Below are 16,209 nucleotides of genomic sequence, written 5' to 3'. Positions count from 1 at the left end.
TGTAAATTTTCATTGTAGAGATCTTTCACCTCTTTTTGTAAGTTGATTCCCAAGTTTTTAATTCCTTATACCTTTATTTTTAATTAATTATTTTTTATGTGGTGCTAAGGATCAAACCCAGGGTCTTACACTTGTGAATACTCAACCACCAAGCCAAAACTCCAGCCCCTAAGTATTTCATTTTTTTTTGGTGGCCATCGTAAATGGGATAGTTTTCCTAGTTTCTCTTTCAGAGGATTTACAATTAATGTACAGAAATGCCTTTGATTTATGGATGCTGATTTTATATCATGCTACTTTGCCGAATTCATTTATTAGTTCTAGAAGTTTTCTGGTGGAATTTTTTGGATCTTCTAGGTATAAAATCATGTCATTGGCAAATAATGGCAATTTGAGTTCTTCTTTTCCTATCCGTATTGTATCCATTTAATCTCTTTTGTCTAATTGCTCTTGCTATAGTTTCAAGAACTATGTTAATAGAGGGCATCTCTGTCTTGTTTCATGTTTTAAAGGGAATGCTTTCAATTTTTTTCACTTTAGAATGATGTTGGCCTGGGGCTTAGCATAGAAAGCTTTTATAATGTTGAGATATGTTCCTGTTATCCCTAGTTTTTCTAGTTTTTTGAACATGAATGAGTGCTGTATTTTGTCGAATACTTTTTCTGCATCTATTGAGATGATCATTTGATTCTTATTTTTAAGTCTACTGATGTGATGAATTGCATTTATTGATTTCCGTATGTTGAACCAACCTTGCATCCCTAGGATGAACCCCACTTGCATTATGTTTTTGTATTCAATTTGCCAGAATTTGACTGAGAATCTTGGCATCTATGTTCCTTAGAGATACTGGTCTAAAGTTTTCTTTCTTTGATGTGTCTTTGTCTGGTTTTGGAATCAGGGTGATATTGGCCTCATAGAATGAGTTTGGAAGTGCTCCTTCTTTTTCTATTTCATGAAATAATTTGAGGAGTATTGGTATTAATTCTTTGAAGGTCTTGTAGAACTCAGCTGTGTATCCATCTGGTCCTGGGCTTTTCTTGGTTGATAGACTTCATTGTTTGAAATTGATCTGTTAAATTGTGTATATCATCCTGATTCATTTTGGGTGAATCATTACTCTAGAAATTTGTCCATGCCTTTGATATTTTCTATTTTATTGGAGTACAAGTTTTCAAAATAATTTCTAATTATCTTCTGTATTTCTGTAGTGTCTGTTGTAATATTTCCTTTTTTCATCACAGATGTAATTTTTCTCTCTCCTTCTCTTCATTAGCATGGCTAAGGCTTTATCAATTTTATTTATTTTTTCAAAGAACCAACTTTTTGTTTTGTCAATTTTTTCAATTGTTTCTTTTGTTTCAATTTCATTGATTTCAGCTCTGATTTTAATTATTTCCTGTCTTCTATTACTTTTGGTGTTGATTTTTTTCTTCTTTGAGATGTAATTTTATTTGTTGACTTTTTCTTCTTTGAAGGAATTAACTCCATGCAATGAACTTTCCTTTTAGTACTGCTTTCATAGTGCCCCAGATATTTTGATATGTTGTATCAGTGTTCTCATTAACCTCTAAGAATTTTTAGATCTCCTCTTTGATGTCTTTTGCAACCTCTTTTTCATTCAACAGCATGTTATTTAGTCTCCAGGTGTTGGAGTAGCTTCTATTTTTTACTTTGTCATCGATTTCTAATTTCATTCCATTATGATCTGATAGAATGCAGGGAATATCTCTATTTTTTAATATTTGCTAAGAGTTGCTTTGTGGCATAGTATATGGTCTATTTTAGAGAAGGATCCATGTGCTGCTGAGAAGAAAGTGTATTCACTCATTGATGGATAAAATATTCTGTGTATGTCAGTTAAGTTATTGATCGTATTATTGAGTTCTATAGCTTTTTTTTTAAGCTTTTGTTTGGAAGATATATCCAATGGTGAAAGAGGTGTGTTAAAGTTACCCAGAAATATTGTCTTGCGGTCTATTTGACTGTTGAACTTTAGAAGAGTTTTTTTTTTTTAATGAATGTAGTCTTCTTTATTTGATATGAAGATGAAAACCCCTGCTTGTTTCCACAGTCCATGTGAATGGTATGTTTTTTTCCCCAACCTTTCACCTTTAGTCTGTGGATGCCTTTTTCTATGAGATGAGTCTCTTGAAGGCAGCATTTTGTTGGGTCTTTTTTTTCCCCCCAATCTCCAGTCTATGTCTTTTGATTGGTGAGTTTAGGCCATTAAAAATTATTATTGAGACATGATATGTATTCCCAATCATATTTGTCTGTTTTTGGTATTTATCTTGACTTGGTTTCTCCTTTGATTAGTATTTCCTTTAGTGCAATACCTGCCTTTGCTGATTTTCATTGCTGTTTTTCGTATCCTCCTCACAGAATAATTTGCTGAGAATGTTCTGTAGTGCAGGCTCTCTAGCTTTAAATTCTTTGATAAACCTTTATCATGGAAGGTTTTTATTTCATAATCAAATCTAAAGCTTAGTTTTGCTGGATATAAGATTCTTGGTTGGCATACATTTTCTTTCAGAGCTTGATATATGTTGTTCCAGGATCTTCTAGCTTTCAGGGTCTGTGTTGAAAAATCCGCTGTTATCCTAATTGGTTTCCCCCTGTATGTAATCTGATCACTTTTTCTTGTGGCTTTTAAAATTGTCTCCTTATTCTGGATGCTAGGAATTTTCATTATAATATGACTTGGTATAGATCTGTTGTGATTTTGTACATTTGGTGTTCTGTAAGCCTCTTGTATTTGATTTTCCAATTCATTTTTCATGTTTGGAAAGTTTTCTGATATTATTTCATTGAATAGATTGTTCGTTCCTTTGCTTTGGAACTCTATGCCTTCCTCTATCCCAATAATTCTTAAATTTGGTCTTTTTATGTTATTCTATAATTCTTGAATGTTTTGCTCATGGTTTCTTACCATCTTTACTGCGTGGTCAACATTCTTTTCAAGATTATATATTTTGTCTTCATTGTCTAAGGTCCCGTCTTCCAAGTGATCTCATCTGTTGGTGATGCTTTCTATGGAGTTTTAATCTGGTTTATTGTTTCTTTCACTTCAAGGATCTCTGTTTTTTTAGAACCTCTATATGAGAGTAGTGATTATACAACATATTAAAATCTTATAAACTTTTGCTTCCTGTGTTTGCTTATGTAGCTTTTTATTGAAATGATCTTTTGCTGACTGTATTTGTTCTCTTTTATCATCTTTTAATTCACAGAACATTTTAATTATGTACATCCTGAACTGCTTCTCTGTCATTTCTGCTTTTGTGCTGGCCATGAATTGTAATAATGTAATATCTTGATTTTGGGGGGGCACTTTTTTCCTTTGTTTTTTCATGTTGTTTGTGTGTCTTCCCTTCTAGCACTGCAGATGTGAGGTGTTATAGTTTTTACCTTATAGGCTTATAATGTCCCTGCAGGTTTCCAATACTTCTTCTTTAAGGGGGAGAATATGAACGGATCTCAATACAAACAATATAGAACCTTAAATCAAATAGCTGCTACTAAGATGTTTATGGTTTTGTCATAATACACAGAAATTGTAAATTCAATTATTATCTACAATATAAACAATTAAGTTTGCAAAAGGGTCTACAGTTTCTGATAGTGGACAACACACTGGGGGTGAGGTGTAGGATGAGATCTTGAGGGGGTAGAAAGTGAGGATATAGAGTTATTAGATCTTAGAAAACGTGAAAGAGGAATCTAAAGAAGTTGGTTAATAGCAGGAGAAGAGAGAGAAAGTAAATTTGGGGAGACAAGTATGTGGGACGAGAGTACAACAAACAAACACAAATTTTAAGTAAAAATAAAAAAATAGGAGATAAAAGAATATACAACACCACTGTAATATACTATTCAAACATACCAGTCCTCAATAGCCTAATTTATGAAAAGTACATGGTTTCTCAAATATAGGCAGGAGAAGAGAGGAAAAAAAATCTCGAAGGAAAATGCAAGGATTGTTTTTGTTGGAGATATCTTTCCAGCTTCCCTTCTCATCCAATAGGTGGGCTTGTTTGTTGTTTGCTGGTATCTCCACCTCAGTATGGTGAAGGTTATTAGGGTGGGAGGGTTGGTCTTGTGGGCATGGCTCCTGGAGGTGGGATATAATACTTGCCAGTCCTGGATGGGAGACTGCACCCCAAGCATCCCCTTTGGGGCCCATTCATGTGATGTGGGCACCTGGTCTTAACCTTATATTGCCTGTAGGCCATGCAATTCCTGGTCTCTCATATAGCCTCTAAATTGTATCTCACTTGCCCCCTCCTTTCTACTTCCCAATCAGAAACCTTTCTCCCAGAGGTCTTATGGGCTGCACTCTTGAGGCCGCACACCTTTCATGGAGAGCTGTTTTATATTGGGCAGTTCAGGAACTGGTTTTGCCACCTGGCTTTGTGAGCTATGGACCAGCCACATTGCTGCAGGCACTGTGCTGGGTTAGCGGCTGCTGGGGAGGAGTGGGGAGTTGGGGACCTTGAGTACCTTGATAATGCTTCTGAGCCCCAGCTGGTGTTCCAATTAAAGATGGCAATGAAGGTGTCCCAAGAGGGAGGTGGCTGCTTTCAGCAAAGGGGTGCTGAGTTGGGTGGGACTGGAGGTGGCATTGAGCAATGTGTTCAGAGACGAAGCTCTGTGAAAAGCAGTATTGTGGCTGATGGCTGTCACTGGATATAGTGTAGTGTCCCAAGGTGCAGGCTACCACATGTAGGGGACTGTGACAGTGGTTGCAGTGCCCCAAGATGGAGGCAACCTGAGGAACCCTACATTGGTAGATGGGGTCCACACAGGAGTGGCAGCTGGAGTTTCTGCGTGTGGGCTATGGCCAGGTGTCTTGTAGCCAGGTGTCATATGTGGGTGGATGGCCAGGAGTCCTGTCGGGGTGCTAATGCAAGGGGTCCTACTTGGGCACCCTGAGGACTTACATGGACAAGTGGTTGGTAGTCCTGCACTGATGCTATGGCCTGGAGACCTGTGAGACAGTATCCCCACTACTTGAATCCCAGATTCTGAAGTGATACAGATTCTGAAGTGATGCAGCCTCCCTCTATCTTTGATTTCCCATAAGTTTTATTATTTCAAAAAGCCAACTCCTTTGGTTTTTTTTGAATTGTTTTTTAAATCTCAGTTTCATCTCTGATTTTAAGTATATCCTATCTTTAACTGACTAGAGTGTTTGTTTTTTCCTAGGGCCTTGAAATGTAATCTCAGATTATTTATTTGATATTTTTCTTTTAATGTATGAGCTCAATGGTATGAACTTTCCTCTTAGATATTCCTTCATACTGTCCCAGAGATTTTGATATATTGTCCCCTGATTTCTTCTCTGTCAATTCATTATTCAAAAATATATTAATTAGTCTCAGGGTGTTAGTTTTTATTTTTTATCTTATAATTGACTGCTAATTCCATTCTATTATGATCTGATAGAATGCAAGGTATTAACTCAAAATTTTTTTGTAATTTCTAGTATTTGCTCTGTGGTCCACATATGGTCTATTTTAGAAAATGTTCCATGTGCTACTGAGAAGAAAGTGTATTCAGTCATTAATGAATGAAATATTCTATACATATCTGTTGAGTCTACACTAATTGTGTTTTTTAGTTCTATAGATTCTTTTGTTATTGTTTGGGTGATCTATTCAGTGATGAGAAGCATGCTATGGTCACCCACTGTAATTGTGTTGTTATCTCTTTTATTCTTGATATTGAGAAGGGTTTGTTTGATGTACATAGATGCTCCCATAGATGCTCCATTGTTTGGGGCACAAATATTTATGATCCTTATATCTTGTTGATTCCCTTAAGCAGTATGAAATGACCTTCTTTGTCTCTTCTAATTCTGGCTTGAAGTACACTTTATCTGGTAAGATCTAAGTGAATGGCATGTTTTTTTCCTATCCTTTCACCTTTTGTTTGTGGATGTTCTTGCCTATGAATAAGTCTCTTGGCAACAGAATATTGTTCGGTCTTGGTTTTTAATCCAATTTGCCAGTTTGTCTTTTGATTGGTGAGTTTAAATTATTTATATTCAATATTGTTATTGAGAGATGATTTTCACTCCCTGTTATTTCGATATTAATTCTAGTTTTTATGTTGAATTGAATTCTCCTTTGCCTGACCATTGTAGTTCCTCCCTATTTTGGCTTTCATTTTTAATTTTCATTTTTATTTATGAAATATTTTATTGAGTATGTTTTGTAGTGAAAGCTTAGAACAGTTTAACTGTGAACTTTCTAAATTCCTTCTCTGACATTTCATTCACTGTGCTATCAATGGAGTCTGTTGTTGAGGCATTTGTGGTTGTTTGGGATATTTGTTACCTTGTTTTTTCATGTTGTTTGTGTGTCTACCCATCTACCAATATGATTCTGAAGCAGCAGAGTCTCTGCCCTATGAACCTGTAGTATTCCTGTAGTATCTCACAGATTAGGGAGAGACAAATAATAGCAACAATCAATGCAAACATATGCAGTATTAAACTAAATACTTAGTTACTACTATGACATCTACAATACTGATCAGCATAATAAACAGAATTGTAGGGTCAACAACTGCCATGAGTAAAAACAGTAATTAATCTGGCATTAAATCAAACAACAAGTGTCATCTATGGTATCCACTGCAGTAATAACTGCAACAGCATTAATGGTGGGGGCAGGAATTTTATAAACCAATTAATTCTAAAAGATGTTAAGGAATAGAGTTAATTAAGAGGAAAGAAAAGAGATAGTGAGTAGAAAATATTACAATTTCAACAGGTGAACAGAGAGAATGCAGAAGAGATATAGGATGGTTATGAGGGAGAAAGAGAAAAAATAGAAGTAAAAAATTAGAGGAGAAATGAATGAGAGAACAATAGAATCTGGCTGTTAACAAAAGAAGAGAAATAAGAGAAGCAGTCAAATGAAAAACAATATAAAACCAAAGCACAAGGTACTAAACTAAAAACCCTAATGAAGACAAGGCAAGGGATAATAACTACATTCAAAATATTCTACAAATGAGAATAAAGAAACAAACATATGTGTGTGTTTGTGTGTGGGTATGTAAATGTCCACAAGATATTCAGTGCACATACCTACATACCCACACTCACAAAAGAAAAAAAAAAACCTAAAGCAGATTCTTCATGAAAAAAATTAAGGACCTTGTTTCCATTGAGGTGGTCAAAATAGTCAATAGAAATATATGTTCACTACCTATGCCCAACTGTCTTTCTTTCTGTTTCTTCATGAGGTATTACTCAGCATGAGAATAGGGGACATGGGTTGTTAAATCCTTCCTCTTTTTTGCTCACCAAGTTGCCAGTAGGTTTCAAAAATCCTGTGCTTATGGGAAGTATGAGGTATCGTGGGATGAGAAGTACTTTCAGCTTCAGTTTTGTCTGCACTGACTAGGTCGATGCTCTCCCAGGGTGATGCTGCTGCAGAGTTCTGCAAGAGGTGTTCCCATAGGTGGAATTCCAGAAGTTAGAGCTTAGATCTAGTCAGGTCCTAGACACTTTGCTGGGTGCTGTTCTGGAGAGATCAGATCAATGCATCTCTAGGTCCTTGCAGATGCTGAACTTCACTGGAATACTGTACCTCAGTTCTCTCCAGGGTTTCATTTGTGGGGTGGGGGAGCCAATCCTTGGCCCTTTCTGCTACCCATGACCCTGCATTTCCTGGCTTCCTGGGCTGAGTCCCTGCCCATTCAAATTTCTGACCCACTTTGGTTGGTCCTCAAGCCACCTCAAGCTGGGCTTCCACCTGACTTGTATTCCCCCTGGGTAAAATATTCTCCATGTCTATTTTGCTCTCGCTTTGTTAGGCAGTCTAGGTCACAAGGCAGGTGCCTGCCAGGACTGTGTATTGGACCCAGCTCAGATCTCCTTGTTCCCATAGCACCACCCCAGTGTGGCTACCTCTAGATGGCTCCTGCCTTGGCTCTCTGCAAACAGCTGGGAAACACCGGACAACCTTTATGCACCCGTGTACTGAGCAGTACTGCCTCTGGATCATCCTAGGGAAGGCTGCACTAAGTCTGGCCTTTGTATTTCTCAGCATTTTCCCCTCCCTCTGTGCTGTGGCTGTGCCATTACTGCTGTGGCTACTGCAACTGCTACCACCTTGGCTCTAATGTTCTTTTTTTCTTTGTTTAATGTATCCAAATTTCTATCTCTCTAAGACACTCTGACGGTCCAATATTGAGTTTTAATAAAATCCCTTTTCATTCATCTTGCAGTATTCCTGCTGCTTGAATCCTGGGTCATGAAGCAACTAGAAATATAGCCTCTCTCTAGCCAGTTATCTTGCTTCCCCTTTCCTGGTATTTTTCACATTCACTAGAATTTAAGCTTATCAAAGAAAAGGCCTACCCTTCCCATGGTATATCTATAATATCTAAAATATAGCCTAGGTAGCATTTAATGTTTATTAATCCTAAGTGAGTCTTTCAAATGTTAGACTGTTTAGGAGTCATGAAGACTGACAAGCAACAGTGGGATCATTGCTCATGAGAAAAGTTACTTTCAGGTGGTAGGCAAATCACTGATGAGGCAGGTAAGTTCATCAAGGGTCAGAGCCAGTAACACATTTAAGTTAATCCTCGTTTCTGACACATGAGCAGTAAAATTTCCTGCTTTGTGAATTCAACAGGTACAGGACGGATGAAATAAAATATTTCTTCCTCTTTGGGGATCTAAGAAGTAGTCCAGTTGGTGGCATTTCATAGAGCCAGAGCAGAGTGAGAAAGTGTCTCATTTAAAATAAGGGGATGGAAAAGCTAGATAAGCAAAGCCAAAAACCCATATGGAGAGCCCCAGTCTAAGAATCATGAAAGGGAATTTTGGGTAGAGGGAAAAGAGAACTACTAGTCCAAAAGGACAGAGAAACTGATACAAAGTTAGAGTAAGATTCTTAGACAAAGGGACTACAAATATGAGAGCAGAAATAAGTTGAAAGTACATTGTTCAGTATAACTTGGAATGTATAAATGACAATGGATTTTGGAGCAATGCCAGTTAGGATTCTGATTCTGTACTAGCCGGGTGAACTTACTTCTCTGAGCCTCAGATGCCTTGCTTGTTAATATGATTTGAATTTTTAAATAAAACATGGGAAATAACTTCTCATGAGACTTAGGTAGAAATACTGGTTTTAATTAACAAATTAATTAATAGTAAGTATTAATAATAAATCTTATTTACATTTTTATTTTCATTTGTTAACCAAGAAGCAGCAGCTAGATGTGCCAGAAAAGTTTAAAGATTACAGAAAGAATGAAACCTTGACACAAAGATGAAGAGATTCAGGGGTTATCTGACACTGCACTTCACAGCAGGGAAATAATCAAGCCAGGGACCATATCTGGATCAGACTCCCTATTTCCTATAGTGACAGATGTGAACAGTGGCCCTCAAAAAGAATGTTGACTTTTCCTTGTCATGCTGGTTTGCTGGTGAGCTGTACACTAAAAAGACTGGTGTTGAGAATCCACCCAATATTACATATATGAAGGAAGTGCTAATCTGTTCTACTCCCAGATGCTAGTCTTCCCTGAGCTGCTCTTCCAGTTGTTGGGATCCTGACTCTCCCTCAAAATCAATTTTAGGGCACCTATGTAATAATCAAATTTTCTTGTGGTCATGGGAGCCAAACGGACCAAAAGTTTATATTTTTTTCTCCAAAGATTAATTTTACTATTCAAGAATAGTTGGCAGTAATAATTTATCCTTTATAAGAGCAATTAGCATGGTATTTTATAATGATTTACTTTCATTTTTGTGTCCATTGTGAATTATTTGAGCACTGAGATATCTTATTTATAGTCTTTATATTCCCAACATCTCTGGTAAAGGAACTTTTATCTCTTTTACTCCCGTCTTTACCCCATCAACTATCTTGCTTTTGTATCTTGAGCACCTCCAGTATTTATACAAAATAACAAAGGTTGATACTATTTACTAATAAGCAAAAAATTACAGTAAAAGATGTTGTGCATTCTTATACACTCACTCTCTATATGACTTTCTTAATGTACAAAAAGGAGTTCTGAGTCAAACACTAGTTCTTCTTTGCAGACATGGAAATCTTGGATGTGGAGTATAAAAGTGGGGAGTGGAGAAAGGAAAATTCAGATATTGAGTCTAAGTTGTGCATTTACAGTCCCATTTTATCAGACAGCACAACACCGGCAATTAGTGGGCAGTGCCTTAGCTATATAGCAGTAAGGGACAAAGTTACAAGTGCCCCTAATACTTTAAGAGCTATTTTTGGCCAAGGCATAATGGTGAAAAAAAATGTGAAAAACCAGCTGAAACAATATGAGGGAGAATCTTTCCATGAGTTTTGTAGAGTATGTTCTATGAAATTATAAGCCAATACAGTTACAAATTACTTGACAGGTTTTATTTTAAGATGCGATTAGTTAAGTGGGAATTTCTATGGGTAACAAAAGGAAAATGACCATTCATGCAACCTCAGATAATACTCACCAGTAGTAAGCAGCAGGGAATGGAGAAGCAGATGAGATCCCACAACAAAGCAGACAGCCAGTATGTAAGTACATAGACCCCACTCAGAAACTGGATATGTTTTGCTTTACTGATTCTTTCAATTACAGTTTGGAGACAAAAGCTACCAGCAACAATAGAAATTCCAAAAGCCAAACATTGTACTATTTGCAATCCATTTATAGGCCTATGGAAAATGAAATAAAAGATGAAATAAAGGTAGAAAACACTGATTTCAGTAGCTGTTTTCTAATGTTTATGGTAAGATGGAAAGGGGCTATCTTGAGGCTCAATTACAGTAAAAGTAAAATCATACATACACTGTATTAGAACCATAAACAGGGAGTGGTTGAGGCTTGTTGGAGACTGTAATAGAAGCTCTAGGGCCAGAGAGTAACATAAAAAGAATGTTGTCTAACACCGCCAGGGATGTTGCAGATGAATGGTATGCCTCATTATTGAACAAAACAGTAAATACGGTTTTGTTTTTTTCAACCTTAATGGAAAGTGCAATAATACAGAAGTCACGACACTCTTTACTTTCCAATATGTAATTCTGCACATTACCTAGAATAAAGAAAGAAATTCTTTACATTATAATATAAGTCTTTCTTATCTAAAGAAAGCAATTCATCAATGAATCAACAGGTTAATATGTCTATTAGTACTTATGTTGAAGGTCCAAATAATCTTCCTTGCTATTTATCATTTCCCATTCCAACTTTCTACAATGGGGGCTATTTCAAATCCTAACTTTTTTCTTCAAGAATTATACTCCATCACTAATCCTTATAGTAATCTCATTATTTACAACCCACAAAATAGTGATTCTCTTGTCTAAAGCAAGCATGGTTTGCTTGTTTTTCAAAAACTGTTTTGACTGTTCTATTTTAATTTGCATTTCTACTTATATTTTAAAATCAGCCTCTCAATTTATACAAAAAAGACTGCTGGGATTTTGGAAAGGATTGGACTAATCTACAGACAAATTTGGAAAAAACTGTTATCCTAACAATAGTTAGTTTTCCAATACATAATGTGGAATTTTCTCCATTTGTTTAATTTTCTTAGTAACATTTAGTAATTTTCAGTTTAGAAGTCTTCTGCTTATTATCTTAAATTTATTCCTAAGTATTTAATTCTTTTGGTTGTTATTGTGAATTTGATGTATTTTCTTTCCCTAGTAATTTGCCTATTACATATAAGTGGAAATTTAAAAAAAAAATCAAGTCTGAAAGTTTCTGCCTTTTGACTGGAATGTTTACTCTGTTTATATTTACTATAATTATTCACATGCCAGAATTTATACCAGTCACCTTTCCATGTCTTATCTCCTTGTTTCTTTCTCCATTGCTGGAGAATACATTTTGTGGAAAAATATATTTTAAACTATAACCTTTAAATTCTTTTTTTGTTGTCATTTGACTATTTTAAAGCTATTTTCTCTATGGATGCTCTGGAGTTTATAACAGAAATCCTAATTTAAAACAATGTGATTAAGGTGAATACTAATTTGCTTCCAAGAGTACTCAGAAATTTGCTCCAACATAGCTCTTCCCTCTCTTCTATGTACTATTATAGTACAAATTATACCTTTATATATTACAAGTCCATTAACACAGTTTTATAATTATTGTTTTATCTAATTATCTTTACTGCTTTTAAAATTTATCTCAGAAATTATCTTTTCTAATTTTTCATTCCTTCAGAATTACTGTCTGGTATCCTTACATTTCAGACTGAATGAATTGCTTTAGTGTGTTTTACAGATAGAAAGATCTGCTGGTGATTAATTTTCCATTTTCATTTATTTGGGAATGCCTTTATTTCATTATTTTTGAAAAGGAAATATACTGGATATATAAGGTTCCTGGATGTCATTTTTCTTTTAGCAATTTGATCATCCCACTATCTTCTTACCTTCTGATATAAGTCAGCTATTAATCTTTTTAATCCACTGATATGGTAGGGTGTGGGTGAAAGAAGTAGGTCAGTGGGGGCCTGCCTTTGGGGTTTATATTTTGTTCCTGGAGAGCAGAGTTCTGTTTTCGGCTGTCATGCCCTGAGCTTCTTTCCTCTGCCACACACCCTTCTGCCATGATGTTCTGTCTCATCTTAGGCTCAGACCTATGGAGTTGGCTGGCCAAGAACTGAACCTCTGAAACTGTGAGCCAAAATGAACTTTTCCTCTTTTATGTTGTTCTTGTCAGGTCTTTTGGTTGTAGTGATATAAAAGCTAAAATTCCTTCTTCAGTTTCACTCCTTTTACATTTTACTATAGGTAGCAGGGAAAAACCAGGACATGACTTCAACAGATCTTCTCAGGTAAATATCCAACTTCATCACTTTCTACAGAACACTAGAACACAAGTTGGTCAAGTTATCTGCCCCTTTGTAACAAGAGTCACTTTTTCTCCAAGTTTAAAAATTGGTGCATTATGATTATAAATAATAATAGGATTCATAGTGAAATATTCATACATGCATATAATTTAATCAGTTTCATTTCCCAGTATTGCTTCTTTTCCTCCCTTTCTCCCTTTCCCTGAGCCTCTTCCTTTACTGGTCTCCCTTATATTTTCATGAGCTACCTTTAAAAAAATTATTCTCTTTAGCTTTCACATATAAAACATATGACCCTTGACTTTCTGAATCTAGCTAATTTTGCTTAACATAATGTTCTATAGTTCTACCCATTTTCCTGCAGATGGCAAAATTCCATTCTTCTTTATAGCTGAATAAAACACACATAAACACACATAAATGCACCACATTTTCTTTATCCATTCATCTGCTGATGGACACCTGGGCTGGTTCCATAACCTGGTTATTACGGAATCATGCTACTATAAACATAGGTATTTATATATCACTTTAGTATGCTGGCTTTCATTCTTTTGGATAAATACTGAGGAGTAGAATATTTAGGTCATATGATGCTTCCATTCCTAGTCTTTTGAGGAACCTCCATACTGAGTTACATGTGGCTGTACCTATTGGTAATCCCACCAACACTGTGTAAATATTCCTTTCTTCCAACATCTTTGCCAACTTTTATTATTATTGTTGTTGTTGTTTTTAAAATATTTTTTTAGTTGTTGATAGACCTTTATTTATTTATATGTGGTGCCAAGAATTGAACCCGGTGTCTCACACATACCAAGCAAGTGCACTACCGCTGAGCCTCAGCCCCAGCCCATCTTTTATTATTTTTATTCTTGATGATGGCCATTCTAACTGGAATTAAATGAAATCTCAGTGTAATGTTGATTTGCATTTCCCTGATGGCTAAAGATGTTGGACATTTTTCCATATATATTTGTTGGGTATCTGTATTTATTCTTTTGAGACATGTCTACTTAGTTCATTTAACTATTTATTGGGCTACTTGTTTTATTCCTGATAAGTTTGAGTCCTTTATATATTATGAATATTAATCCATTGTGAGAAGGGTAGGTAGCAAATATTTTCTCCATTTTATGGGCTCTGTCTTCACTCCATTGTTTCCTCTGCTGTGAAGCTTTTTAATTTGATAATATTCCATTTATAAATTCTTAGTATTATTTCTTGAGTTTTAGAAGTCCTATTAAGGAGGTCACTGACAGCAAGTATATCTTAGAATTTCCTTCTTCTACATATGGATAACTAGTTTCCCCCAGTACCATTTGTTAAAAAGCTGTCTTTTCTCCAAAGTATGTTTTTTGTGCCTTGGTCTAGAATCAGATGACTATATCTGTGTGGGATGTCTTTGTGTCTTCTATTCCATTGATCTATGTGTCTATTTTTATGCCTACAGTTTTTTTAAAAAAATCAGTACTTTATATATGCATATAAAGATGAAATTCACTGGGGTATATTCATATTTGCATATAATATAGTTTGGTCAATGTCATTCCACTGTTTCTCTCTTTTCTGTCCCTCCTCCCTTTCTCTCAATTCCCTTTCTTTGCTCCACTTATGTCCCTTTTATTTTCATGGGACTCCCCCACCCCCAACCTTTTTTTCTTCTTATTTTGGTTTAGCTTCTGCATATAAGGAAAAACATCTGACCCTTGACTTTCTGAGTCTGGCTTACTTCACTTAGCATGATGGTCTCCAGTTCCATTCACTTAATAGCAAATACCATAAATTCATTCTTCTTTATGGTTGAGTAAAATTACATTGTGTATATATTCCACATTTTCTGTATACATTCATCTGTTGCCAGGCACCTGGGCTAGTTCCATACCTTAGCTACTGCAAGTTGTACTGCTAAACACAGATGTGCTGTGGCTGTATCACTATAGTATGCTGATTTTAGTTCTTTAGGATAATTACCAAGGAGGGAGACAACTATGTTATATGGTGATTCCATTTCTAGTTTTTGATATCCATACTGCTTTTCAGAGTGGCTGTACTAATTTTCAGTCTTACCAACAATTAATAAGTGTACCTTTTCCTCCACATCTTTGCCAGCATTTATTATTATCTGTATTCTTGATAATTGCCATTTTTTTAGAGCTGATAAAAAGTTATCAAGTTTTTATTTTTATTTTTTTTAATATTTTTTTTAATTTATTTATTTTATTGGTTGTTCAAAACATTATAAAGCTATCGACATATCATATTTCATACAATAGATTCAAGTGGGTTATGAACTCCCAATTTTACCCCAAATACAGATTGCAGAATCACATCGGTTACACATCCACATTTTTACATAATGCCCTATTAGTAACTGTTGTATTCTGCTACCTTTACTATCCTCTACTATCCCCCCTCCCTCCCCTCCCATCTTCTCTCACTACCCCATCCACTGTAATTCATTTCTCTCCTTGTTTATTTTCCCATTCCCCTCACAACCTCTTATATGTAATTTTGTATAACAATGAGGGTCTCCCTCCATTACCATGCAATTTCCCTTTCTCTCCCTTTCCATCCCACCTCATGTATCTGTTTAATGTTAATCTTTTCTTCCTGCTCTTCCTCCCTGCTCTGTTCTTAGTTGCTCTCATTATATCAAAGAAGACATTTGGTATTTGTTTTTTAGGGATTGGCTAGCTTCACTAAGCATGATCTGCTCTAGTGCCATCCATTTCCCTGCAAATTCTATGATTTTGTCATTTTTTAGTGCTGCGTAGTACTCCATGGTGTATAAATGCCACATTTTTTTTTTATCCATTCATCTATTGAAGGGCATCTAGGTTGGTTCCACAGTCTTCCTATTGTGAATTGTGCTGCTATGAACATCGATGTAGCAGTATCCCTGTAGTACGCTCTTTTAAGGTCTTCAGGGAATAGTCCAAGAAGGGCAATAGCTGGGTCAAATGGTGGTTCCATTCCCAGCTTTCCCAGGAATCTCCATATTGCTTTCCAGATTGGCCGCACCAGTTTGCAGTCCCACCAGCAATGTACAAGAGTACCCTTTTCCCCACATCCTCGCCAGCACTTGTTGTTGTTTGACTTCATAATGGCTGCCAATCTTACCGGAGTGAGATGGTATCTTAGGGTGGTTTTGATTTGCATTTCTCTGACTGCTAGAGATGGTGAGTATTTTTTCATGTACTTGTTGATTGATTGTATGTCCTCCTCTGAGAAGTGTCTGTTCAGGTCTTTGGCCCATTTGTTGATTGGGTTATTTGTTTTCTTATTGTTTAATTTTTTGAGTTCTTTGTATACTCTGGATATTAGGGCTCTATCTGAAGTGTGAGGAGTAA

At 35.9% G+C, this 16,209-nt stretch overlaps 1 protein-coding gene across 1 annotated transcript in view; it reads right to left on the bottom strand.

Moving 5' to 3' along the window:
* Window positions 1-16,209, bottom strand: part of LOC114096938 (phospholipid-transporting ATPase ABCA3-like) — a 169,261-nt gene that overhangs the window by 40,035 nt on the left and 113,017 nt on the right. The window contains exons 18-19 of the mRNA XM_071605765.1: window positions 10,834-11,080; window positions 10,492-10,700 (exon numbers count right to left, since the gene is read on the bottom strand). Coding sequence (XP_071461866.1) covers window positions 10,492-10,700; window positions 10,834-11,080 — 456 coding nt within the window. The remainder of the gene's footprint in view (window positions 1-10,491; window positions 10,701-10,833; window positions 11,081-16,209) is intronic.

The sequence above is a fragment of the Marmota flaviventris genome, chromosome 19 (genome assembly GCF_047511675.1).
Source record: "Marmota flaviventris isolate mMarFla1 chromosome 19, mMarFla1.hap1, whole genome shotgun sequence".
NCBI lineage: Eukaryota > Metazoa > Chordata > Mammalia > Rodentia > Sciuridae > Marmota > Marmota flaviventris.
The sequence above is the reverse complement of the archived record's forward strand: the minus strand, read 5'-3'. Positions and strand labels throughout refer to the sequence as shown.